Raw genomic sequence first — 27,390 nt, forward strand, 5'->3', positions numbered from 1 at the left:
GGAAACTCAAATTGGTCAATTACTGGAAGCAGGAGTGGGACGACCTTGGTTTTTTCCCCCCTTTTTTCCCCTTTTGCGCTGGCTCTCGCCTTGTTCTTCGAAAGTAGCTCTCTTCCATTCCATCATCTGTCACCTCCTCCTCCCCCAAAGACTCAAGCTCAAACTAACCAACACAACCGGTAACAGACTCACAATCTCCCCCGCCCCAGCATAACTCGGCTCGATGCGGAAGCCAGCCGCCTCAAACGCTCCAGCGGCAAAAAGCACCGCAAACACGTTATAGAGCACCGCCCACGCGATGTTGAGCTGGATCCGCCGCGTCGCCTGCTGAGATAGGTCGAGGAACGCGAGCAGGCCGTCCAGCGAACCAGAGAGGATACCAACGTCGGCGGCGTCGGCGGCGATGTCGGTTGCGTTTGTCATGCAAATGCCTAGGTCTGCTTGGGTAAGGGCGGGGGCGTCGTTGGTGCCGTCGCCGATGAAGAGGACTTTTCGTTGGGAGGAGGGAGGAGGGCGGAGGCGAGGTAGCCGGAAGAAAGAGAAGAGGGAGCGGGGTCCAAGAGGAGGTGGAGGTGGAGGGGTTACCATCGAGGTCGTCTGCAAGTCGCGAATATATGCTGCTTTGCTATCGGGTTGGCAGAGGCTGTGGACGTTGGCTGTGTTGAAGTTGAGGAACGCAGCGACGGCGCGGACGGCAAGGGGGTTGTCTCCTGAGAGCAGGTGGGTGGTTATTCTCTTGCTGTGTAGCTTTTGGAGGACGGCGGCGGCTTCGGGGCGGATGGTGCTGGTGAGTCCGTAGACAGCGAGGAGGGTATCGTTTCGTGCCACACAGAATGTGGTCAGGGATGCATCGAGCAGTTCTTTGACTTTGGGATGGGTTTCGACGCCAAGCCAGGATGGGCTGCCACCTTTCAGTGTTGTGCCTTTCTCAGTAGTTATTTCGACACCCTTGCCGATGATTATCTTGGAGTCTACTTCAGGGGACGGTGTGTTGTTTGTTTGGCCGTAGTTGCTCGCGACGTATTGTGTGATTGCCAGAGACACAGGATGGCGATTCCCTCTTGTGACCGTCGCTGCCATCCTGCTTATTTCCTGGCAAGTTTGACCGGACTCCTCACAGAAAAGTGTTTCACAAAGGACAGCTAGCTCGCCTGATGTTAAGGTCCCTGTTTTATCAAAAACAACATCGGTAATTTTGCATCCAGTTTCGAGAGCAGCTCCCGCTTTGAATAGGACCCCCTTCTTAGTTCCCACAGTACTGGCAACTGTTAGAACCATTGGGACTGCCAGAGCTAATGCACAAGGGCAGCTGATAGCGAGGATTGCAATCGCATGCGTAAGGGCGTTGACTGCTGATTCTGTGCTGGACCAATTCCTGACGAAGCGGTTGACAAAAGCCCAGATGAGAAATGCAATACACGCAACAGCAAGGATTATAGGGGTGAGATATGAGGCAGTTAAATCGGCTCTTTCCAATGTTCTTGTTCGCGATGATGCCGCTGTAGAAACGAACCGCTTGACAATGCTGAGCGTATTTTCTGATACTAGTCTCGTTACTCGGTAATTGATCTGGCCGTTGATAATAGTTGATCCAGCGTAGACATATGCCTTCCTAGAACGAATCACTGGTTCGTGTTCTCCAGTGATGTGCGCCTCGTCTATTTCTGCGCTGCCGCTAACAACGATACCATCAGTGACAATGTTTTCAGAGGCTTTCCCTTGAATAATATCCCCGTAGTGAAGGAGGGAACTATCGATTAATTCGGGTTGGTTGTCACCCAAGCCCAAAAAGGCACCGGCATCGGGATTACTCTTGGGGGAGGCCTTTCTAACAACAAGGGCAGATTTCTGTTGTGATGTGCCCAGTTTGATAGCATTCTGGGCTTTTCTCCTAACCCACGCAGCCATCAGTCTTCCCAATAATATCAAAGTGATTAGCAACGAGCTAGTCTCAAAAATAGGATGGCCCAGGACTGTCTGGGCGGTCGAAAGCCGTATCTCCAAAGCAAATGACACCACGGAGTAAATATAGGCGCTCGTAATGGACAGCACCACCAGAACATCCATATCTATTTCCTTCTGGTATATCAACGACCGAAATGCATGTTTATATATCGGGATCGCAAGAAGTTGTACGACAGTTGCAAGCACAAGGGACGAGCAGACGAAGGAGGTCTGTTTCGGGAAAGGGGCGTATCTGGCTACAGGCGCCCATGCAAACACAAGAACTGGGATTGTGAAAATTGCAGCCACTATAGTCCGCCCAGCCAGCCAAAGCCAATGAGACTTTGCAGTAGCTTGTGCAATTTCTTCGGAAGAGCTGTCGGGCGCCAGTTCCGCATGGCCTCGTCTGTATGTGTCGGTGGGGGCATTTATCATATCAAGCATATCCCTGACCCCAATAGTCTGGGGATTATAGAAAGTCTCATACGTCCCGTCGCGAAGAGGTACGACGTGACTTACCCCATCTATCCGTTGGAGGATGTCTAGTCCCTTTAAATCGAGATTTCTGATGCGTATCCGCTCACCAGCAACATCCGTGGCTGCAAGCCCTGTTCTAAGGATTGTGCATGTGAAGCCGGTCACCTTCTTAATTCTGGATGTGATCTCTGTTGGATCGCTAACAATGCAGGAGTCATAGACCAAGTCTGCCCGGTTTAACATAAAACTGGTACGCACTAGACTAACACCGACGTAAGAATTCAAAAGATTTCGCAACTTAGTCTCACATCCTGTACAAGTCATCCCAACCACACCGAGTGAAAGAACATATAGCTTGTCGACATTGCCCTTCTCAATATCGATTTCGGGAGCCGGCTCACAAGCAGTCGCGGTGACATATATTTTGTTGTCCGTTGAAGGCTTTGAGGAAGTCGACATGGATTTGTAGACATCTTCGAGACCTTTCTTACGTTCGCGGCTCTGCGTGCAGCAAGATTTCCCATCCAAGAACACAAGACGACGAGGTCCTCTGCAGAAGCATCTGCGGACTATATTGCTGATTTTGGAGCTTACCTCCACAGCTTTGGCGGATCCAGAGAAGGTTGAGAAAGGTCTGTCCTCTCCCTTGGGCTCCGTATCTGAAGCATGTTCAGAAGCCATTCTCAAGTGCCTCATACAAGGTGTCTCCGTAGGTTTGCGATTATGTCGAGATGGGAGTTCCGAGTTTTCGGGAAGGGACGACCTGGTTATCACGAAGTCCCCCTTGCACTGTCTTGGAAGAGTAAGACTGTTGTCTCGATATTCTTCACGAGTACAACAATCCTCTGCTTGTGGTGAACCTGCCAGGTCCTCGCTATGTCGGTCGTCCATGGCGCATAATTGCGCGGCATACTCCACAAGGCATTTGTCTGCATGTTCAAGTTAGCATGGATCTATTGATATTTTAACCACCTGTGTATAATAGAGATAACATATTTAGTAGCAAATTTTTTATATACCTGAACACTGACACTCGCCATCTGCTTTGCAGCACGCATTCTCGTCACTGATGGACGGACAAGGTTGCCCAATTGAATAAGTGGGCCAGACCGTAGCCTTCCCAGAGCAGCACGAGTCCAACCCATTATCATCTTCGGTTATCTGCGAGGATAGACTAGGAGGGCGGATTTTGGATTTGCTACATGTTCCATCCGCGCTGCAGCAAGATGGTTCTTTTTCCTTTCCCTTTGCACTGTGGTCGTTTGCCTTTTCCTTTTCACAGTCGCCAATCACCTCTTGATTTCCGTTGGACACCTCGCAACATAAACATCCAGAGATGGGCGGGGAAAGCTCGTCTGCTCCTCCGCCGTTGCCACGCGATTCCGGATCATCGGGTTTCTCGATGGAGGGAGTCCGTGAGTAGACAGAGGAACCGTCGTCTTGAACTGATTTTCCTTCCACAGCAGACATAGCTATAGTTGAGCAACGGGTACTCAGGATAAACAGTGGTGGGAGCTTTGACAGTAAGACTCAACAGTTATAGGCTTTTGTTGGGCACGTCTTCATTTATATTTTCTTCTTGGATAGCTTTGACGCGTCGCAGGAGCCGTCCCACAACAACTCCAGAATGCACATGAACGAAGTTTCGAAGCGAACAAATAGCTCAACTCTAGAGCTCATAGATCTGCTGCCTTTATATGAAAACAAACCTGCAAATGCACCTCCAAACTAGTCAGGTTTTTGGTGCAGCAAGCCATGCACGCTTAATCCGGCTGGCCGAAAACGTCCTGGGAAATAAGGGATCTTCGCCGCTCGATGGAGGAAGTCATGGAAAGCGCCAGGAGCCATGGGCTTCATATCCCTTCCCCGCGCTTTGGGGGAACGTTGGTTAATAGACCCTACGAGGGGTGGGGCAGAATCTCAGCCACATTGGGTTCGCCATTTGTGAATTATATTGCGGAACATTCTTGCCGCTCGGTGCCACAAAATGACAGAGAAAGAGACGTTGGTTCAACAATCTCGGCCCAGACAGCAGTCACAGGTCGCCGTGTCCAAGGCGGTTGACTGATGTGTAGTGCATCCTTGTACGAGGGTGAGAGCTTCCTGGGAGTCACAGGTTAACTTCGGGAAGCTGACTAAGCCCATAGTTGACTGCTAGCTTGCTAATTGTCCGAAAAAGCAGAAAGGCATCGTCATTGACCCCAGGATTGGCGTGTGTGCAAAGATATCTATGACATAACCATCTTTCAAATCTAGAAAAGCTTCGCAATCACAATATATCTAGTTTGTATTTCCAGCTGCCGAGTGCGGTGGCTCGCAAATAACAAACACATCTGTTATCAAATAATGGCCGCGTTCCAGCTGCCGAGAATCAAGCCGCTCCCTCCAACAGAAGAATTGAATGATGAGGGATGGAAGAGGTGAAAACGAAAACGAAAATGAAATGGAAACGGCTCCCGCGCGTGAGATCAATTCGTAAATTGTCCCAAGACCAGCAACTGACGCGCCGAAAAATAATAATTCTACGCGCCAAAAATCCCCCGAACCCACGGGTTTGCGTCTCGCGGTTGCATCCCCCCTCCCAAATATATATATATATATATATACAGCGAACTGGGATTGTATCCCAATTCGCCAATTCCTACCGGGAAATGTTGCCGCCATCCGTTCTCCCACTGCGTATTTCCGTTCTACAGCAGCTCACGGTCCATCGTAACGTTCGCGGCAGCTTCTGCGTGTAACAATCATTTTAAGGTGCAGCCCACCCACCCATTGGAACATTAAAAGGAGCATGGGGATTTTTTGGTTTGTTTGCGTTGTATATGGGCCTTCTCGCCGTCTCGCCCGTTTTTATGACGTGGGTGCGCGGGGAACCTGGTCTTACGAATGCAAAAAGACACAGAGTTATTATGTACGCAGATTAAACAGATGCATATGATTATATTGTGTTCCATCCGACAGCATGGAAGGAAGGTGCTGTTCTGCTCCCGGCGAAGGATGTGTGCGATATGCATGCGCTGTCCTATTTGTGAAAGGAAGGGAATTGGCATTTCAAGATGGTATATTTCGATTTGTTTTTGTCTTGCCGTGCAGATGGGCAGCTGGTGGAAGGTCGTGTTAATTTAGTCGCGTGCACCACCTTTATATATATTCGTTTGCGTCTAGTAACCGCCTCAGCCAGCTACAACCGAAGGAGGAATGTCTAAAGAATTAAAGCAGAAGAAGTAAATAGTATTTATCATTCATTCCCTTTACAACAGTAACTATTGAAATACGACTCTCCCGCTTTTGGTCTTCAATTACCTGAATGGCGCTAACAGGGGAACAAAAGTAGCCTGAACATCCAAACCAGAAAAATAAGCACTGTTATGTGTAGGCCATGGCTTTCCAACAGTAGCTATTCCTGGTCTGTGGAAGGGATTGTAAAGTGCTGTTCAAGTGCGCACCCGAAAATAGTCAATAAAAATCCCACAAGATTTCCGGCACTCCGACGGTTTCCACATCGTCAATCCGACACCCGACCCGGCATTGAGGTTGTTCCTTGACCATGTCGTCGTTGCCATTGTCGTCATATTCAAGCTTTTTTCTGGGGAACTTTAACCTGTCTCCGATCTCGTCTTCCGGGATTCGTTTTGGATGGCTATTCCCAGAAGTTCCAGAGTGTCCAGCATGACGAGACCGGTTAAACGCATCATATAATTCATCGTCAATGTCCGAGATGTTATAAGCAACTTCGATCCATTCGACGCCCATGAGCACACTTGAACCTATTGTCATATTCCCAGACCATTCGCCGCCATCACTCCACAGATTCAGAGCAAGCATACTCGGCTTATCGGGAACACGATAATCATTCTCAGCTTGGAGATCGTTATTGAGATACCAACGCGTCATGTTCGGAAACCAGTCAAGACGGTGGGTTGCCCAGCTTGTCCAAGGAACAGGCAACTGAACGATTGTGGCAGCCCCTGGTATTTCCAGGTCAGTTAAGGGATCCCAATCTGGCTGGTTGGCATAGTGGATATGCGTGTGAGGATCGGCTGTTAATATTTCGATGTCGGATTCAATGTTGATTGAGTGATACGTGAAAATCCCAGCTACAGCTCCGGAGGGGGGCGGGCGCAAGCGGAAATTACTAGGATTCAGTTTTGAACGATTACGACCCGCAGACCACTCATAATATTCGCCCAAATCCTGGTTATAGCCCCCGCCTCGGCCGTCGTTTTCAGCTCCATCCTCATCAACAGCACGTCCAGCATGAAGACGCAGCCGAACGCGAAAAGAACAGTGAAAGTAATCATGAGAGTACGTTTCGATCTCCGCAGTGGAAGTATGGTTATGTAATCTCTGGGTACGAAGAGCCAGGTAGGTCGTGTCAGTAGCGTTGTTGGTTGTATCTTTGAGGACGAAAACGTTTTCATAATAGTTGCGTATAGGGATTGGGAAAAGCTGCGATCCTTCTCTGCTCCAGTCTTGGATCGCCCAATCGTCTAAGAAGCCCGTTTCTTCAAGGTTCATGAGAGATTTCTCCATCGAATTGGTAGTTCCATTGCGAGCTGGTCTAGCTATCGTGGAGTTCAGCTTCCAAGTTTTCTCCGGAGCAACAGACCGGAAATCATAGAACTTGTAGTTCTGAAAATAGCCTGGCTCCTTGCCTGAAACCACATAGCATTCACACCTTTCTGGCGCACTGTCCAGGTAACCACTTCCATCGTTGGTTGACTCGTCTGGGGTCGCTTGTTTCGCCTTGGTTTTAAACCACAGAAACGTAAAACTTGCCAAACACAGGAAATATTTCATAATGGCGTAAAAGAAAAGCTATGAATATCATGATAGGACAAAAAAGGACAAAACAGAAGGGACCCGCTGAGTTGCCTGTGGTAACACGACGTAACTCGCATCAACTCTCGATACAAGTGCATCGTCGCCTTGGGCTTCTCTTGGTAAATATCAGGCTGCTTGAGGGTGCTTCTGAGGCAGGTGCGATGCAGGCAAGAGCGAAATCAAATTAGGAAGCCACTAGATATGAGACGACTATACCAGCGACATCACCACAAGAAGTCACTCTTCTCTTACACATCACTCCAGAAGACCTCGCGTGGGATAGAGATTATGTAAATTGGCATCACCAGTCATCCCGCCTCTCGTATGATATGTAGAGCTTCAGTCGGAGCCAGAAGACCTCCAAACCCCCAAACCCTTGGCTTCAGAGAGAAAGAAGACAATGAAAATATAGAAAAAAGGCAGTGATTCAGCTTGTTGGTATCCACCAAGGAAGGAGACAAGTCTGCTCTTCTTCGCCCGACATAGCCAACTCAGAGAGGTACCTTGATATGCCGGAAACTATCACAGGGTGTCACCACCTTCATTCACCAAAAAGATAAGTTAAAGGCCTTCATTCCGCTAGGCACATGGAGGCCTCAGTAGAAATGAGCTGTTGAATGTGCGGTTCGGCATTCCCACATCCACAATGCAAATGCACATCCTGGGCCAACATGTACGGGCTTCTAATCAGAATAAGTGAAACATTGGAGTTAGCAGGTTTGATCACCTCCAAGCCCAAGCCACAAACCCACCGTGAGGTCTGACAAGACCAAGAAGGCTGGAAAATGCTGCCATCCAGGCATCTCGGATGGATATCACGTCCAGGGCCCAAGTCGTTACGATGTGCTGGATGGAAAGCTGCCAAGATATCACGGGGCTGTAACGGAACATCAATTTCCCGAGTGCTGCCTGGCCATCGGGCAATCCGCTTTCGGACAAGCCCTTCGCTCCTCCACCGTCGCCGACTTCCTTTGCATCCCAGTCCAAGCAATGGGGAGGACAGCATCGATTCTTATAACCAGCTTGGAGTGCACCTTCAGCAAAGATCATCAGAGAATCAGAAAGAACCGTTGTGTCATCCATAGGGCGTGGCTGGCCGTGACTTTACGGCGGAGTCGACTCCGCCTCTTGTGCCTCTTATATATACTACCCCTTTCATTCATAATCTAGCATTGCCAGACCAGTTGCATAAACTCTGATATCTTTCCCTTGTACTATAGCGGTTGCTGAGCTGTACCTCGCGAGAGTTGCCCGACCTTGTACGGAAACCATCACCCTCTCTACCCGATTGTCTTGCACGCCATCATATGATATGATTATTGAAAAATCATATCTAGCTATTTACGCAAAAGAGTGTTCTTTTTTCGTTTAGCTTTTCTCTTCTATTTTTTATTTGGGAAATCATCAGGCGCTTGCGATATTTGAGCGTACATTCTGTTTGCATGATCCGCGCCGTCACCTTTGACGGGATGGCGGTTTTTAACTCCATGTTATACTGCGAAGAGCTCACGTCGAGGTCTTTTACAGAGCATATACCAGTTGAGGTTGCTCCTTTATATCTCCGGCCATCGTACCGGCCGTCTTTGCTGATATATCCGCAGTGATAAGGCTGTCATATACGCGCAAGTCCAAACCACCAAAGTGCAGTCCTTTTTCAAAACGGTCCTAGGTGGTTGCTCAAGCTGAGAAGCTTGAAGCCAACCACTGCAAAAGCCCCAAAGCATAAAGCTGCTCCGATTGGAGGTGTCAAGCAAGTTGTGGAGCGTAACCGAGCCAAGAAGCCCAATGTTCTGGTCTTTCCGGTCACTTTGAGCCAGAGAGCAGATGGGCCCATTCGAGCGCCGGAATGCAATGCACCGGTCACGAATGAACGATTTCCTCGCAATCTGCGGTTGTGGCCAAAGGGGTACCCTTTGCCACAGAGCCTGACGTGGCATGGCAATGACAAGGCTGTATGCCGGCTCGTGACCCTTCACGATTTGCACTTTCTCCATGAGCAAATTTGGTGGCAATAATCATATTGAACTCCAAGCTGTCATTCTCTGTGACTCCCATATATGTTCATGATGACTGGAGCGGTTTTTGACACACGATCTTGCGAGGTTCCCATAATATTTTGTTAGAACCCACTTGACACGACGGTTGTCCTTCAGACTGGCAGTGGACATTCCATCGGTTGATTCGTCCAGCTTCCCACCTCGCTCGATGTGGTGGGAGCAATGCCCTTGTCATGACGGGTCATCAGCCATGTCACCTTGCTCTCTGCTCCCGACCAACCAACAACCGCTCGGCATGACATCCCCTGCAATGATTGACAAATGTTGTCGAGTTGAACAAACGGTGAGTCATGTGATATAGTCATTCCCGCTGGACAGTTGCTTTCAAGTTTACTTGCAATTATGCCGGGATCGGATGTAGCGCGATACAGTGGTGGTACACTCACTATTTGTATTGAACTAATGCACACTATTTTCCCGAGGCAAGGCGCTAATACACAAGTGCTCTTTCGTGTTGTGTTAAATTTGTGACATCACACTGTCCAATGAAGTCAAAACACCAGGCTGCAAAAGTGCTTCGATTCCAGACGTGGCTAGCTCTATCAAACATTTCATTGGCGCTCACCGCCTGCTGATGCAAGCCAACTTTCCAACACACCCGATATGCCTTCTTCCACTTCAGCCTGGCCAAGTCGCCGTCGTATCCAGGCCGCCCCTCCTTCATGTTCTTTCTCCCTGTCCGTCAAGAAAAATTCTTTCCACCTTCTCCCGAAATATCCCTTTCTTCCGAGATATTTTTGGCTCTCCTTTGTCCACTAATTATCTTCTAAAATAATTACTTCTGTTCCAAAAAAAAAAAAAAATTTTTTTTCTTCTATTTTTTCCTCACTTCCAATGCGTGAAATTCGCTGACTTGTCCTCTTCTGCCCTCTTTCTGCTGAGCCTAAATAATACCGCTAGTGGTACGAAATTTATCTTGGGCGACACCACAACTTCACCAAAAGTCTTGGTATCAGGATATATTACTTGTTTTAGCTCTAGCGTTTGCATGGGTATGGCCGATTGCATAATTTCTTTCTGCGGCTGGGTTAGTGTGAAACCGGTCGTCAACACCATGAGACCAGGAATTCCGGCTGCTCCCTCCCCTTTGTCTCCTTCTGCCCTCTTTGTTTGTTCTTCGTCCACTTCGCTGCCTCTCTTCACAATCATTACCATCATACACAGAGTCTCCAACGGAACTTCATGCTCATATAAACGAAAATAGATGTGGAAAACACCGACAGTCAAAATGGATATACTCATATGAATGTTTAGCACCGCTTTATACCCCTTACACTCCTTTAATATTCATGATGAGTACTGTTGAAAGGAGCCTTATGAGGGCTTCCAGTATGACCACCAGTCCAAGATTATCAACCAAACGAGAATCAACACCACCATCCGTCTCCGATCCAGCCCTGCTTCATATCCACGATCGTTTGCATCAAATAGATGCCAAAGTAGTCGATCTCCGTTCCTCCATCTTGACCCCTGATGAATATGTCGACCGACGAAACCGCCAGGATGAGTTCATCCGGCGAGAGTTTGACGGGCAACGCCAGGTTTGCAGCCGTATCGAGCTGAACGTGGGAAGGACAAAGAATGACGTTACCCAACTAAAGGACGGGTTAACCCAGTTGAAGTCGGAAATGCTACAGCTCAGGACTCATGTCTCCCAACTTGGTTCAAAAGAAGCATATCTCCAGAGCGATATCACCCAACTCCAAAGCGACGTCAACCAACTCCAGCTCGACGTCCAAAAACTTCACACCGATGTTTGTGCTACCCGTACCGACCTCAGCCAAATCCAGACTATTGTGAGCCAGCTTCGCATCGATTTAATGACTCTGCAAAGGGAAACCTCCCAGAACTTCGGACTCGTTTTCTCTCGATTCTCTGCCATGGAATCGAGGATGAAGCACATGGAACGCACACGATTCAACTCTCTCGCCCAGACGATACATGCTCCCATTACTCCAGTCCCACTTGTCGAAGATGACGGCTCTGTTCGTTGGCCCGAATATTTCCCTCGAACAGTTTGGAAGTTTTGGTGCTTGAAGAAAAGAAATAGAAGTAAGTACATAAAAGAGAATGGAATTGAAAGGGGTGCTGTGGTGTGGCTTGCAGCCATACTAATTTAAATATCCTAGTTCATCGACTGGTCGAGCTTGCAGATTTTTACGAGCTGGAAGGGTATCAATATTGGGGCAGAATGCCTCATGCTCACGATTCTACTTTTGCCACCGATGGAAATATGAGCGATTCAAGCGACTCGAGTGACCTTCCATCAGACCTCACACGCGCAGAGGCGGCCCGACAATACCCAGAGGCTTGCCATCAAGCATTAGCTGCTACTCTCGGTCTCGTCTACTACAAAATTCGGAATGAAGTTGGCGAGGGTCCTCTTGGGCATCACGTTTCAGCTGCACACAAACGCATGCAGGATGAGGTCACATCAATTAATTCCTCGTCAAAGCAAAAGCCAGCCAAACTCTCCCGCCGCTCCAACGAGAGCTCACCAACCAACTTACACCGGATCCACATCGGCCCTGCCCTCGATGCAAAGTCCATCGATTCTGAAGGTCTAGATAGGCTGGGTTGGAATGTTCACGGGTCGCAGATGTCCGATGACACGATGAGTAAACTAAAAGGGATTGTATCCGACGAAGTCAACTCTATCCTGCTCCACGCATTGGAACGGGGTCGGATTCGGCTGCAGCCCGGTGCCCTCGAACCTCCCCAGCAATCGCCCACTAACTTTTCCAGGCTCAACATTCGTTCCAGGCCAAACTTCTATGAATCCTCAGGCACACACGATGACGAAATGGTTACCGTTTCCAACACTGTTCCAACCGAAATCATCTCACCACGTTCTCCCGACGAAGGTCGGCAGTGGATTCCAGGACGCATGTCGGAAACTCCTAGCCCGTAGCTAACTGTCATCCCGTGGCTTTCAACTTCCATATCCTCTTAGTGCCTGGAGTCTAGTCATTTTCTCATCTCAATTTTGCCTCCTCGCTTTCATATAGGAACCCTTACCTTCCTATTTATAAGCTACGGAGAGTTGACTTGGGTTTTTGGCTAATGAATTTGATTGGGGTAGAAGTGTCCGCGAGATCCGTGTACTCTTTTACGTCCGCTACCGATCAAAGTCTCCTTTCTACGGTGATCGAAGTAATGGTACCTTTCGCTCCCACGACTTCGCTCGTTGGTTCACTATCGATTCGACGAATGTTTTGGGTGACGAGGGTAAAAAAAAAACAATAGGTCAAATATGGCTTTTTGGAAAACCAAACATGGATATGCCATCTAACATCACCCGTATTTTTGAGAAACTGCATTACACGGCGCTCTGGGACCCCCTTTGCAAGCATTTCCCGGCGTCCTTGTTATTTGGTTTTCTTTTTCTCTCTTTCGGACAGCGAATTATGACTCTCGGTTTCTTTTTTTTGACACTTGATTTATATCCTATGTATATACCCATACTTATCCCCCCCCCTTCCCAATCCTAAGTTCAAGTTGTTTTCGGCGTTTTGGTCTTGGTTTTTTTTTTTTTTTTTTTGCTTCGTTTTAATACAATCGTAGCCGATAAATCCTCCCCTTGCCAACTTCAAATACAAATTTCAATCAAAGCAGATGTCTCTTTTATCCTCCACGCAGCCCGTAATGCCAGGTTGTAGAGTTACGTCGTGAACGAATCTTTGTTCGTCCCCTGACCAATGCACACGTGAATTTTAAAGCCCACTTTTGCTTCAGGTACGAACATTGGCCACTTTGTACCACCACGCCAATTTAGTATGAGAGAGTACCTCTAAGACAAACAAGACGAACAGCAGCAGGTCATGTGTCATGCTAAACGTAGTGTTGTGGCACTGTATGTACTGTACAAAAGTGGTCGAGAAAGTGGTGTAAGTACGTTATATGTATAGTCCTAAAACCAAACATAACATACATAATTGACAATGATTTCTCGTCTTGGTGCCGCGGCAACCCTGTATTTTAGTATGTCTTCTAATGCGGGAGGCAAGTGTTTCCTTTTTTTATTGTATAGAAATAAATGTTTCAGGCTAGGAATAGGGCATTGGGAACACTGTAGAAAGAGAAAAGGGAAGAGAAGAAAAGAAGTCCCCATGCACACATTTACTCATGCCAGATGTGAAGGGGATGCTTTCTCACGGGGTGTTCATCTTGGCTAAGAGATAGTAGATTGACTACATCCTACTACAGTACACAGCATCTTACATAGCTGGATGTAGATACCCCTAACCAGCTACCAAAAACCAACGCTCTGCAAGCCCTTTACCTTTCGGATGGTTTACTGCATCGCTAACAGAGTAGGCGTACTGAGGCCAAGGGGTTTTGTTTACGTTTACGTTTATTCTTATTCACTGGCTGTTTTCGCGTTCGTGTGATGAAGGACTGGTTCCCTGCTCCAAACGTTGTCGTAATGTGTTTGCATGTAGGATTGGAAGAACATAGAAGTAATTTTTATTTGACTGTATAACTAACTTCCAATAAGGGTTTTGGAAGAATTAAATGGGAGGGGAACAATGATAGGGTAATTAAATCGGCTAGGGATAAGAAGCAGCCTCTACATGTTTCCGTCCAATTTTGGGTTGGGGGGGGGAGGGGGGGGTGAGCCCAAATGATAAACTGGCGGGCGCACATTCCTGCATCTTTTGTTGAGGATGTCTGAGCACTGCTACGTGAGTTATTATGCGCGGATAGCGTGCTTGTATAGACGTATATGGGGAAGTAAAATATAGAATAAAAAGCAATACTGCATTTAGAGGAGAATGAGAGATGAGTTCGGCAACTATCAGCAACGATAGCAAAATAAAATGAAACAAATAGCATTAAATATAAAACTTCAACAAGCAAAACAAGAGATTCGCACATAGCAAAGGAGAATAGAAAGACTAAGAGAGAGGAAAAAATGATGGGAAACGGAGGAAGGACTTCTTAAGGGAGGTGAAAGGAGGGAAAAAAGAATGGAGATGGAGAGAAGCCAAAGATAAAATATATAAAATAAAATAATACTACTAGTTAACTAAAGGAGGGTGTAATCCTGTGCCACAAAGGGAACGCTGGGGAAGAAAAAAAGGGGGGCCGGGAGGCAAAAATAAGAATACATATACATATACACATATAACAGTCGCGAGATAAGACAAAGATTGCGAAATAAACGAAGAGAAAGAAAAAATAAATCCAAAACATGGAAAAAGAGCGTTTCATATGCAAAAAGTTACGGAAGGCTTGGTGTGGTATAAAAGGCAGGCATATTGTTGGAAAAAATTTCCTTCCACGCAAATCCATCCGCTGCTAATGCTTTGGGAGTTGTAAAGCCGCATGACGCATGTAGATAGAGCCTAGCATTTTCCTTTCCTGCCCTTTCACTTTGTGTTGGCAAGATATGATGGTCGAAATGATAAAAAGAAACGCGGATATGTTGAGAGGATAATAGTTTGGGTTAAATCTGACTGGAGTTTGGGAAGAACGGAGTTGGGGATTGGAAATATCAAGCAAAAATAAGCTGTACACATGGTATCACATCATATATATACCAAACATATTTGATCTGATGGACAGATTGAAAAAAAGAGTTAGTGAATAGCTAGTCCTGGGTGGCCTCGGTGGATGGACGGATGGGCAGAAAAACGTGAGATTATCCTACCCCCAACTTTAGAGTGACAGAAGGGTAATACAACCGGGGCCGAAAGGGGGAAATATGTTGGTTGTTAGAAAGATCTAGATTCGAAAAAATGAAAAGGATGACAGAAATTTGAGAAACTGAGATAAAGAAACAAATCATCGTCCCCCTAGCGATAATACAGTGGGCAGCAAGAAAGCTTGGAAGAAGTCAAAATCATGGATGCACTCCCAAATCGCGCCTCTACTTGACCATACTGCCTCCATTGGGCATGGAATGAGTACTCGTGTATCGAGATTCCCTTCAGCTTGAATTGAATTGAAATGCATGTGTGGCTTCGTGAATGGTGAAGGGAGTCTCTATGGAATAGGCTTGTTCTCCAGAACCTTTGCACTCTCATGCAACCATACGTCCAGTATCTGGCCTCATGATGTGTTGGCTGGGTTGTTTCGACACGGTGCCGTTGTCGATCTGTCCATCCGCACCCTCCATTTGGTAAGCGTGTTCATCCTCATCTTCGACAATTTTAGTAGGAAGATCACCCGGGCCGTATTGCTGGCTTGACCGTTCGGGGATCGTGCTGCTGCTCATCATGGACATCGATGTGCTCGAGCGATTATGGATAAGATCTGGAGTTGGTGGGATGCTAGAGGCGCGTCCATCTGGGCTCAAGTAACTACTGTCATTGTCACCTGCTTCACTCCCATCGGTACGTACGGAATGGTCGTTGCCGTCATCAGTGGGAGCGAGGCTGCTGCTACCTTCCCGACCCTCCTTGCTGGTCTGGAGCGATTCTTCGAATTCCGCATCTTGGGCGAGATGGAGGCCTTCGACAGCAGCGGCACACTGATCGCTGATGTTGCGGATTATGTGGGCGATCGCATCAGTTTTATCCCGTAGGTGACGGTCGGCGACATCAGACATGCTCAGTGCAGAGTAACGTTTGGATCGTTTACTAGGGTTTAGCAAATTCTGCTCCATTTCAGGGGTAACATCTTCACCGTCACCTGCACCTAGGCGGTTCGCGAATCTCGAGCTAGATTTCGTTTGATGAGAACCCTTCACTGGACCTGTTTCGGTATTATCGTGACCATTGATAGATTCTGTCTCAGTATCATCCTCTGGGATATCGCTATAGCCCTCCTGAATGAATCCGGAGAGTTCTGGAGCGCTTCCTAGCGAACGAACAATGTGTTCCATGTGATGGGCCTGGCCATTGATGAGGCTTCTAAGGTGGAGTACTACACGTTGAGCTTCATCGCGTTGACGCAACAATGTATCGCTAGTATGTTGCAAGGCACTAATCTCCTTGGTGTTTCGTTTCCTCTCACGCTCAAGTTCCTCAGCAATCTCTTGCTGGAGGACCAAGGCTTCGAGAGCATCGTCACGCTGTTTCTCAGTTCCGGAAAGGCGGAGAGTGAGACGGGCAGCGTCGTCTTTTTGTTGATCAATGAGGCCAGTAAGACGACGATTCTCGCGTTTGTGAGATTCGATTTTAACCTTAAGCTCAGAAGTCTCCTTCGTAAGCTGTTCAGCAAAGGCTTGGAATTTGAGGAACTGTAATGATAGATCAGTATGTTGCCTTCAATGCTCAACGGGATAAGCCGTATGGCATACCTGCTGTTTCCATGTCTCCAGCTCTTCGACCAAAAAGTTGTTCCGCTTTGTGACTTTGGAAAGCTCCGTGTCCATTCTGCCTTTGAGGTTGATGAAGTCTTGCCACGCTTCCATTGCATCTCTGGAGTACTGGTTGCGCTCACGAACGATTTCGTTCAAGTGTCTCATCGACACTTTCGTCATCAATGGCTTTTTTACAGATCCTCCAAAGAGTGCTTTGACTCCGGTGTTCCGGCCCTATAATGTAGTTAGTATTGCGGCTGGTAAATAAAAGCTTTCCGCAAAATCAAAGACAAAACCTACCAATTTTTCGCAGACGTGGTCCATTACTGCCATGACACCATCCTGGTTCCACCAATCTGGATCCTGAACGCTCTCAACCTCACCTCGCATAACAATGATCTGACCAGCTGGAATCAATTTACCCCCGCCGTAGGCTGATCTGAGGTGCTGAGGAACACCGGATTGGGTGACGTCCCCATTGAGGGACTGAGTCAATCGGTTGATCATTTTGGTTCTCTGCCCTGCGGTCAAAATGCTTGGAGGGCTAGAAGTCAATACAAAGTTGCGATCCAAGTCGACCACGAGTGCATCAGATGGAGCTGTAAACAGGGTTTTGCATTCCGCAGTAACACCAAGTATGTATGGACCCGGCTCTTGGACGAGCTCCTTTGCGTGGCGGGCATGGACAACTGGGCAGTAGAGGCCACTCCATTCGTAGACGCGGACGCAGAATCGAATTGTTTCGGCGGCTACTGTGAGCATGGCTGGGTAATGACTGACGAAGATTATACGCCGAGTGGGCGAGACAGCGGCTTCGATAACACCAACGATGTTTGGAATAGACAAACAATTGAATAAAGGCCACATAGAAAAATTTTGGTACCCAGTTTGCGAGGAAGGAAATTGGTAGCACAATGCATAATCCTTCATGTCAATCCGAACCAAGTCATTGAGTCGTGGTGCTGGGAAGCTGAGAATGCGGGATACTTCTTCTGCGTGGAAGAGATTGGTAGCCTTGTTCCAGTGGATCCACATGCCACGGAGGTAATCGCCCAGTAAGTCGTAGAGAGGATATCTAGATAAGAAACTGAGGCAGTATGGAATCCAGTATGTTTCATCTGGGGTGTCATAGAAATCCGGCTCCGTTTTCTTACGTAGCTCGCGAATGGTCTCCGCACGTTTTTCATCTGCTCGAGACCATACACGCAGCGCAATACCGTAAAGAGTGTGAGAAGAATCTTGCTGGAGAACGAAAGAATGATGTACACAATGAGGTTGGCTTTTGCCAGTGCAGATCTCAACGTCGTGAGGGAAACAAGCCTATAGAAATATAGAGATCAGTCCAAGTTCCAGTTCCAATCTAGATGGATGAATGGGATTGGTCCTGTCCATGACGTCTCAAGGACTATATTAGAAAGTTCCCAACGGTACTTACCCTCATAGCCGAATGCAACGCTCTTGCAATCTCGTTATCCTGCTCTAGTCTGGGACTGCTGCCCAAAATCTCAGGTAGCCAGAACTGACCAACTGCGCCTTTCATATGTCCAATCTTTCCCTGAGCGGGAGGGGGAGCCTTCACCCATTGTGAAGGCTCGCGGCCAACGCCACAGACCATGTAGGCATGGGTGAGAGTTTTAGGAGTTTGTTGAGCTGGTTTCATATTCAACGTCGAAGGAATGGGCTGAGTGATTCGAGAATGAAGCGAGGAAGTTCGGCTGGGGATGACAAGGGAGTTGTCTCCCTGGTCCCGCGTCATGGGACGGTCCCTGGTGGCAGGGCGAACGAACGACGCATGGTCTCTCAACGAGGGAGCCATGATGAAAGAATGTTATCTTATTATATGTCCTTCTGGATGATCGATCGATCGATCGATATCGATGGAATTGATATTGTTCGTATTCTGTTTTTGTTGAAGCGGGCGGATGGGGAGGTTTTGGATTGCCCTCAGCTACAGCGAGCAGCAGCGGTGCCAGCAGTTGTGAAAGGGAAAAAAGCAAGAAAATCCACTTGCTGTAAACATAAAACGGATATGGCTAGACGGAATTCAAAACCAACCTCTTCTATCGTTCTACGAGAAGAGAGAAAAAAATCAGTCCGTCACACAAAACAGATCAATAAGACCCAATTGAAATATGATCGCAGTTGCCAGAGGGACCATCAGACGGAATTCAGTAGATGAAAAGGTATTGTACTCGTGATCTGAAGAACCACAGGAGAGGTCGATCAATCAATTGATCAATTAGCGAAAACAGAAGGGTTTCACGCGGATAGACTTAGTGACAAGAGAAAATGGCCAATGTGTAGACAACAAAGGGTGAGCAGTCAGGTCTGGATGGCGAAGGTGAGCTCCAGGCTGCAACACGACACACGAAGACGGTGCATCCGAAGCAGAGAGGTGTGATAGAATGGAGAAGAAAGAATGGCGTTGGTGAAAAGAAAGTCAATTGAGAGAGACAAAGAGAACGAGAGAGGGTCAGGGGAGGAGCGAGAAAACGAGGTGAGGAGGGAGGAAGAGAGCAGAGTCTTGGAGTCAGGTAAGGGGCGAGCGCAGGAACTAGTGGGCCAGCTTGGGCTGGATTTAGGGCCGTCCACGGGTGACGAAGGCCAGGCGGGAGGTGGGGAGAGGCTTCCAGGGCTTCCAGTGCTTCAGGCTCCGTGGGCTCTAGGGGGGGCTGATGGGGTACCAGGTGGGGGTGTCCGGGGGTTTGTTGGCCCGTGGTAGTTAGTGGGAGAAAGGCTTACCCGAACACTCCCTAGCCTCGACGACTAGGCCTGAGCTGGCTTGGCTGTCACTTCACCAACTCTGAAACCCCTATTCACATTCACCCGTTGTTCACTCACAATTCTCCCAGGCCACACTGAGCTTCTAATTTTCACAATCTCGTAAAATGGGCTCCTCGCACGGGAGACAATGATAGCAACTCAACAATACATACAATACATTCAATAGGAAAATGAATGGAAGATGGACGAGGCACCCCATAGCACAGAAAATATACGCAGCCCACAAGATAAGCAAGTCGGACGCAAAGCACCTGGCCAAGCAGGCTAACTACCAACCTTTTGTGTCTAATCCGGCTAAGTCAGGTACGCCTCCAAACCTCTCAAGGTCTGGTCAGCCTATCACAACGATCAAACGGGCTCTCGCAGACCATACTGTCCGCATCATCAAGCCTTACTGGTGGGATTGCTAGCTCGACAGCTCAAGCACCTTCCAAAGGATCTCCACTATTCGTCCGATAGCTGCATTGGGCCACTGGTTCACCGCACTAGGAACGCCATGGTTACCATTCGAATCTTCGCTCGGTAACTTACAGCGGCTTCAGACACGGCCATCATGCCATCATGCTGTTCCGTTCCAGATAAACGTCTACTGGCTGAACTTGAGAGCCTCAATGCTCAGGCCGTCAGGATGGACAGGACCTCGATGTGTGTTTGAGACAGGCTGTCGGATGGTTTTCCGGCGGGTGCGCATGGTCCCCTCTGCGCTTCGTCTTTTCAATAGTTGATGCTGTCAATGGGAGAACAGATACTCATGGTGTTGACTTCTTCTTTTTCCTTTGCTTCTGAAGTCATTAACTATTGATCGTCAGCGGGCTGACAAATATGTATCAAAAGTTGCTGGAAAACGAAAAAAAGGAATGAAAAAGGAATGAAAAACGAAAAAAAAAAAAAGCAAATGCACTGATTGAAACACAAGAGCCCTTTTTTTAATCACTTGGCATCTCGGACGGACTGTCTATGGACTGGAGGTCAGAATACACTCCCGAGACGATGATCTTACTAGTGACATGACTTGAGGTATCACAAAATGGATTTCCGCCATCCATCTGGCCGAAGTTGGAATTGATATTGGTGACACAAGGAAATCACTTCCCCCAAACTTGTAGGAATATGATATTTCTACTTAGTACCAGTTTCAGAACAAATTCTTGAACAAATAGTTTCTTCCATTCTCATTACGCAAAAAGGAAAAGGAAAATTAACGGAAAAAACCGTAGCACCAGGAAGACGTTGCCAAAAACTTCACTCCGTACGTCAAAAAATCGCTTCAACCAACCAAGATGAACAGATGCAACATAAAAAAGAAAATATCCCAGGCGTCGAGCGATTTACTGGTACGCTTGCGCGGGGACACCGAACCGAACCTTCTTTCCTTTGCTTCCTTTCTGTCTGGTTTTCCCGCGAGTCACGGACCGTCACCTCGCATTCTGATCTCCATGATTCCTTCCAACCTGCCAACCATGCATGATAACATGAACAATCAACAAAAGGCTGACACCGCTCAAAATATAGTTCGCCGCCACGGCCGGCCTTATTTGTTATTGATGCCTTGGCCTTTGGGGCCCCAGCTCCATGCCGCATACTGAGTATTATTAACTATATCTCTCGCACTTGCACTATTTCTAAAGAATGAAAACAGATTGAATCATCATCTCAAGTGCAATATTTCGCCGCCGAGAGGGGAAGGGAAACGCAAAGCACCCAGCTACCCTGATATTGTATAGGAGTAGACATGCAAAATAACCATTTGCTTATCCTTCTTCTGTCTTCAATAGATGGAGGAAGGTGGAGATTTCAACCAGTCTATTTTGAGGAGCTGACTGAATGAGTGGTTTAAAAGCTCACTTGCATCGGAGATGCCAGGGTTTGAAGGCATATGGTGACACTCATAAACTCTGCAATGTGAGATCACAGCGATCTTCCTTAATCAAGTGATGAAGCATCTATATACCTATGTAAAATACTCTTACTCGAGATAGAGAGGATGGGATTTCAATGCAGTGTATTGTCGACTCTGTACATTGAAACACATCACCTATGTATTTTACCTCCCGCCCTTCTTGTCTCCCCACTTATCTATCAAACTCGATGTTCTGTCGTGTTGTCGAAACGGCCCAAGCCGCAAAAGCGTAAACTCAAACCACCAAGGAAAAAAGCAAAAAGGAAAGAGAAAAAGCAACAGTTATCATGGCCCAATAAATTCTCCGAAATCCCATATCAAGAAACACGCTGCTGCAATAATCTGCTCTCCCCTGCGCAAGCCTCCTAAGTGCCAATTGCCAATTGGCTGTTCAAGTTGGTAGATCTGATCCTCTTTATTTTATTCCTTTTATGACTTCCATACTTATCTTTTCTCCTTACAAACTGCCTGCCCAAGGCGGATAGGGGCGACTTGTACGGAGTATACATGCTGACTATCCAGGGTTGCTGCTGCTGCTGGTTCACAGCCAGATGTATGATGGGTTAGCGAGGTGGGAACATTGTTAGATAAAGAATTGGGATGAGGTTTCTCATCCATAGTTGTATATATTTGTTGTATGTCATGAGAATAAAACTGATCAAATAGGGACGGGGGATTTGATGGATGCATGCATGATGTAAAACTTTTGGAGTGCATGAGATATATGCATATAATAATCTGCAATGCGTAACTATGTGTGGCTATAGGAGAAGATTGCAACATCCAGCTCACGCTTATTTTCGCGGTTGGAAATCGTATCTGCGGACAAGGGTCTCTATGCAGCGTATCTAAATATAACAACAAACGTCAAGCTCCAAAAATGTGGAGTTGGCTCCTTACATCATTGCATGGTATGATGGTGCTATGCCTTAGCCAGATGAGATAGGTAGTTCATGATTTCGAATCGTGATATATCCCCCCCTTTTTTATTATTGGCGAGGATAGCACGGATAAATGTGCACTCAAGGGTGGATGGTAACCTTGGGACCTGCAAGGTACGTATCAAGATCGCGAGATCGCGCCTTTTAGCTCCTCCATGTTTGCTCACGGCGGGGGTTCCTCGGGCTATCCTGGACGAAGCTGGCTCTGAGGAGAGATGATCACCGTGAGGGGAAACTGTAACATTCCTTGTAGCTTTTTCTCCCGGTATTTTCCCTCTAGGTAGGGATGATCTGTTGTTGTCAGTGGAGCATGTATCTGCTGCGAGGGTGGTTGCAAACGGGAGACACATGCAGTACAAGCATGCATGGGCAGAACATTCATAGTCGTTTCCGTGCACCGTTCCTGTCTGTGAAATCCCTATCTAGCTAATTGCACACTTTCGAAAATCTCAAAGTCAACCTTTCTCAAATGTGATGGACTCAAGAAAACTCAAAATACAAATGGGTGTCTGTCCTACTAGTCGATAGGACATCCAATGCCAAGGTCAAACTCCGCTTGCGCATGCGTGTTTTTGCATCAAAGAATTGCAGTGCTCGCCCGGCTCCCGCGATGGAAATTGTCATCGGCGTTTGCATGTAACGCTGGCCAAGCTTGTTGGAGTCAGCTTGGGACATCCTTGGAAGGATTAGCTCTTGATCACGCTAGTCTTGATGTAGAACGAGCCTCGAGCTTCCTTATCGATAAGGCGGGAAAATACTTATTCCGACCAAAAAAGTTGACCGAAGGACGTCCAGAGATAGGTTACCAACCTACCATCTCTTGACTGCTATAGGAAACATATCGTAATAAAATATGTCTGAGTCTAGAGAGCTATCACTCAGCGATTTGTGCACCATCTGGTAAGCCTGAATACAAACCCCGAAAACAATGGAATACGTCCTTTGCTGATACCAAGATCGTGCTCATGTAGCCGAATCAATGAGCCCAAATACAAATGTCCCCGCTGCGCAACCCCAACCTGCTCCCTCCCTTGCAGCAAGCGCCATAAACTCTGGTCGCAGTGCTCTGGCGTGCGCGACCCGGCCGCCTATCTGAAACGCAAGGAGCTCGCGACGCCCGTCGCTTTTGACAAGGATTTTAACTTCCTAAGTGGGATTGAGAGATATGTTGAGCGAGCGGAGAGGAGTGTGGAGAATAGAGGGATTGAGCTGTGTAGGGCAGCTGATAATGGCGACGGCGACGGCGACGCTGAAAATGGGAGGAGGCAGCGATGGAAGAAGCAGACGGAGGGTGTGAAGAAAGGGGAGGTAGGCTTCTTGAGGGGGATTGAGAGTGCTGGAGTAAAGGTGGTTAGAGCGCCGAAGGGAATGTCGAGGGGAAAACAGAATATGTCGCATTGGCATAAAAAGTATGTTCCTATTCCTTGATTTTTGTGTGTCGATCTGCTCGTGGAGTAATTTTCACTGCAGCATGTGGGTCAATTATGGGCCATTGCTGACTATATAACTAGACATAAGAGTCTAAACTGGACGGTTGAATGGATACTATGTGACGATGCCAAAAGTCAAAAGGCAATTAGCAAGTCCCTCGAGTCAACATCCGTCGCTACAGCGTTCTCTAGGACCTCTCTCTCGAAGCAGATTGCTGCAGAGATAAGCACACCTTCACCACCAACAAAGAAACGGAAACTGGACCCGAAGATTATTCCAACCTCTATTCCGTCTACGACCCAAACTGCAAACGCAGAAACACGAGGCGCCATGCTACGTGGCGAAACGCCTGTGTCACGCACACTAAGTCCGGAGCCAGAATCGACAGCCAACCTGACCCAGAATCCCGATGGCAATGGAGAGAAATACGAGAAACTTGGCAACGGAACAAACACTACCGCTGTATCCATAGCGAACGGGGATGGCATCTTAGATCCGCCGCGTGGCAAGGTACCATCCCTCCACAAAAAGCATCACTTCTATCTCCATCGTCCTCTATCCCGATCTCGGGTGCCTGTCCTCATTCCACTCACAGAATCACTCACAATCACGGATGCTCTACGGAATCGTACAGTGCTGGAGTTCCCTACTTTTTATGTCCTCCCGTGGGCAGCCGGTGAGTTGCCTGCAGATAGGTTTGTGACGGAGGAAGTGTATCTGAGAGAGAATGGAGATGGCGGGAATGGAGATGTATTGGATGGAGCGGAGGAAGACGAAGAAGAGGGGGTGGAAGGAGCAGAAGAAAAGGAGGGGAATGATGTTCTTCAGAGTGTTGATGAGAAGAAGGTGTTGGAGGTTTTGTGTAAGGATTTGGAGGTAGGAGGGTAGGAGAGGTGTTGAGGGGTTGGATGCCTTCAGTTCGCACGCGCTTGAAATTATATCACTACTAGCTATTAGTGGATTTGTTGGACGCTCCAGGTTGGTACGTTAGTCCAAGATCTGGAGGGAGCTAGGTCATTCATTCAGGGATACAGGTGTCCCAGTTTTACAAAAACTAATACACTGCGTAAAATAAAAATCCATCCATCATCAACAATGATCATGTAGGGCCACCCAGCCCCTCTCAAAAAATCAAAACACCTCGGAATCCTCCTCACTACCTCCTTCAGCTCAGCCTGTTCGGCAAATTCGGATGGCCAGCACTCAACCCCCCACAAACAGCCCATGCCTGTCCGTTAACATAACTACTCTCATCGCTCCCCAAAAATAACGCAACCCGCGCCACCTCATCCGGCACCGCGCCCCTCTTCATCGGATTCAACTGGCCAATCTTATGCTGCGTGCCGCGCTCCTCCGCCATGTCATATATGGGTTTCGTCATTCCCGTGGCAATCAGTCCGGGACAGATGGCGTTGATGCGCACTCCTGTGCCTGTTAGTTGGTAGGCGCACGTCTGTGCGAGGGAGACCACGGCGGCTTTGCTAGCGGAGTAAACGGTTGAGCCGGCATTGGAACGTAGGCCGGCGATGGAGGCGGTCATGATTATGCTTCCGGATGGGTAGGGTTTGGAAGGGGAGGTTTTTTGCATGGCTGGCGCAGCGTATTTGGCGGCGAGAAAGGGGCTGTGGACGTGTATTTCGTGTCAGTCTACATAGATTGAGTCTTTTTTTGTGGTCCGTCTATTATTTTTATATTTACCCTTTGGCGTTCGTGTCCATGACCTGCATGAATTCGTCTCCCGTAATTTCCGTGAATAGATTGTGTGGTCCAGATATTCCTGCATTCGCGAACATAATGTCCAAACGGCCGTATTTCTCGATGGCTTCGTCGACCACGGCTTTCACTTTCTCCTCGTCTCCGGCATCAAATTGCCGTGTATGGATGTCCACGAACGGGTAGAGCGATTCGAGTTCCCGTTTGTGGACGGCAAGGTATGAATCAGAGAAGTCGCAGAGGAAGACTGCCTTTGCGCCATTGCGGGCGAATTGATGGGCGCTGGCTCGACCGATGCCGAGGGGGGAATTTGCTCCTGCGGATGAGGAAACAAGATGTTAATCTTTCGCTATGGGTTTTCCGTCACTTTGGTATACCTGGGTAAGAAAGAGTTGCGGCCACCTACCAGTGACAATTACAACCTTCCCCCGGACCCTCCTAAAATCCAATATATATGAATGAGCGTGGGCTTCCGGCAGGTTGAGGGGCCGTGCTGGAAACACCGCAGCAGAATGCAAGCTCTAATGAATATTGACCTGCACGGGAAAACTTACGGGCCCACGGAGTCTGGAGCAATTTCACGGATTCGAGGGATGTTCTCAAAGGTGCCGGGGTCCGGGATACCCTCGGCCAGTTGCTGGCTTACAGCTTGAAGGCGCCGATTCGCAGTAGAAGACATAGTCGGTGACGAGGGACGAGGCCGATGAAAATTGCCTGGCAATGTAGGAGAAGTTTCTCAGGAAGGCCAGAAAATTATTATGAGGGCTCAGTATGCCAGCTCCAGTCCATTATCCCTCCGCCGACCGACGAGTTTTTGAAGCCTTTCCAAGCGATTCGCTGCTTCTCCACCTTTCGCGGCTTGTAGGAGTTGCCAGCTCCCAAAAGTCCCGAGGTCTAAAGTTAAAAGCCGCTATTCCCGTTTAGGTGGGCATCCCTCGCCGCTTTTATCGCTTTTCGTCGTGGATGATCGGGGGCAATTGGGATGTGGATGCTCATTGCGCTGACAAGAATTGGATATTTTGGGGATGCGTGACTCACTCAATTGATTCCCTTTTTGATTTGCGAGACGCTGGCGGTCTGCCAACAATTAATCGGGCTTGTCTCATCCAATGACCATATCCCATCCGATGACACCTTCGATTGAACAGATTTGATGTCGGACGAAGTTGTTCTTCTCATCCATACTAATTTTTACCAGCAGGACGACTTGGCTGGCCTGGGACAGGCTGGCTACGTAATTTCCGAGACAGATTCGGGAAGAATGGGATCGCCCGGTCTGGCCATGACCCCTGCTGTTACCGCTCTCTCATTATTGCATTCAGCTGCTGGGATTGTGACCCAAACCCCCCTGTGAGTTTCCGATGCTTTCCCCGCAATGTTGGGAGAGATATGGTCTACACTGTGTACTGCGTAAATGAAAAAGTGTTAAAAGGGCAAAGCGAACCAGTTCATGGAATCCGGTTAACAATTATGACATGGACTGCTAGGGTTAGCCAACTTTCGTGCGGGCAGTTGAACAACTCCTGAAAAAGACTCAGTCCTCGTGGAGGAGCAAGTTGGAAAATTGAGCCCGATAATTTCATGAGGGGGGAGCTGTTTCACGCCAGAAACCGCTTTGCCTATCATGGTCCTTCGGGCACCTTCAGGTTGGGCTGGAGCCTGCAGCCTGGGCTTTTGGAGCCACTAGGGTTTCGCAGCTGGGTGGGCGGATGATCCGTGGGACCGTCCTGTGTCAACGAAGGTCCTGGATGTCAAGTAGATACGCACGGAGAGCGTATGCGATGGCGATCCGATGCGTCTTGGGCAACAGACTCGACAAATTCTCATTCTCAGCCACCGTGACAGTGCCAAATACGCGTAGTCACATGACCTGCAGCGCATTCGGGATGCGGATGTCAGGACAAACAGTGCAAAGATGCCTGATTTGGACACGGATAGCAGATAATCCGGGATCGCAAGCGCAAGCTGGCAGCAGGATCACCTGATCTGCATCATCACGGCCTGTTTGTTGTCCATGATTCACATTGTTGGACTTCAATCCCAGTTTTGCTGCACTCCATAAGAAGCCAT

The 27,390-nt window shown here is 48.0% G+C and overlaps 8 protein-coding genes across 8 annotated transcripts; 3 read left to right on the top strand and 5 right to left on the bottom strand.

The window, feature by feature from the left end:
* Positions 1-129: 129 nt before the first annotated feature.
* On the bottom strand, positions 130-4,372 carry HCBG_05081 (cation transport ATPase; the record flags this gene model as incomplete). The annotated part of the gene is made up of 2 exons (XM_045432130.1): positions 130-3,350; positions 3,453-4,372. 2 exons carry the CDS (start codon positions 3,889-3,891, stop codon positions 130-132), a joined length of 3,660 nt encoding a protein of 1,219 aa, XP_045287342.1.
* A 1,505-nt stretch (positions 4,373-5,877) lies between these two features.
* Positions 5,878-7,221, bottom strand: HCBG_05082 (uncharacterized protein; the record flags this gene model as incomplete). The annotated part of the gene is made up of 1 exon (XM_045432131.1): positions 5,878-7,221. One exon carries the CDS (start codon positions 7,219-7,221, stop codon positions 5,878-5,880), a length of 1,344 nt encoding a protein of 447 aa, XP_045287343.1.
* A 595-nt stretch (positions 7,222-7,816) lies between these two features.
* HCBG_05083 (uncharacterized protein) lies at positions 7,817-9,239 on the bottom strand (the record flags this gene model as incomplete). The annotated part of the gene is made up of 4 exons (XM_045432132.1): positions 7,817-7,928; positions 7,994-8,279; positions 8,677-8,704; positions 8,820-9,239. The coding sequence occupies 4 exons, from the start codon at positions 9,237-9,239 to the stop codon at positions 7,817-7,819; spliced, it is 846 nt and encodes a 281-aa protein (XP_045287344.1).
* Positions 9,240-10,633: 1,394 nt separating this feature from the next.
* Positions 10,634-12,213, top strand: HCBG_05084 (uncharacterized protein; the record flags this gene model as incomplete). Its single annotated transcript, XM_045432133.1, has 2 exons — positions 10,634-11,354; positions 11,432-12,213. 2 exons carry the CDS (start codon positions 10,634-10,636, stop codon positions 12,211-12,213), a joined length of 1,503 nt encoding a protein of 500 aa, XP_045287345.1.
* A 3,114-nt stretch (positions 12,214-15,327) lies between these two features.
* Positions 15,328-18,367, bottom strand: HCBG_05085 (DENN domain-containing protein; the record flags this gene model as incomplete). The annotated part of the gene is made up of 4 exons (XM_045432134.1): positions 15,328-16,488; positions 16,549-16,785; positions 16,852-17,871; positions 17,987-18,367. 4 exons carry the CDS (start codon positions 18,365-18,367, stop codon positions 15,328-15,330), a joined length of 2,799 nt encoding a protein of 932 aa, XP_045287346.1.
* A 603-nt stretch (positions 18,368-18,970) lies between these two features.
* HCBG_05086 (uncharacterized protein) lies at positions 18,971-19,273 on the top strand (the record flags this gene model as incomplete). Its single annotated transcript, XM_045432135.1, has 1 exon — positions 18,971-19,273. The coding sequence occupies one exon, from the start codon at positions 18,971-18,973 to the stop codon at positions 19,271-19,273; it is 303 nt and encodes a 100-aa protein (XP_045287347.1).
* Positions 19,274-23,029: 3,756 nt separating this feature from the next.
* HCBG_05087 (uncharacterized protein) lies at positions 23,030-24,654 on the top strand (the record flags this gene model as incomplete). The annotated part of the gene is made up of 3 exons (XM_045432136.1): positions 23,030-23,076; positions 23,148-23,585; positions 23,688-24,654. The coding sequence occupies 3 exons, from the start codon at positions 23,030-23,032 to the stop codon at positions 24,493-24,495; spliced, it is 1,293 nt and encodes a 430-aa protein (XP_045287348.1).
* Positions 24,655-24,772: 118 nt separating this feature from the next.
* On the bottom strand, positions 24,773-25,999 carry HCBG_05088 (3-oxoacyl-(acyl-carrier-protein) reductase; the record flags this gene model as incomplete). The annotated part of the gene is made up of 4 exons (XM_045432137.1): positions 24,773-25,229; positions 25,306-25,636; positions 25,727-25,758; positions 25,875-25,999. 4 exons carry the CDS (start codon positions 25,997-25,999, stop codon positions 24,773-24,775), a joined length of 945 nt encoding a protein of 314 aa, XP_045287349.1.
* Between the last annotated feature and the right edge of the window lie 1,391 nt (positions 26,000-27,390).

Source organism: Histoplasma capsulatum (assembly GCF_000150115.1).
Source record: "Histoplasma capsulatum G186AR genomic scaffold supercont2.6, whole genome shotgun sequence".
NCBI lineage: Eukaryota > Fungi > Ascomycota > Eurotiomycetes > Onygenales > Ajellomycetaceae > Histoplasma > Histoplasma capsulatum.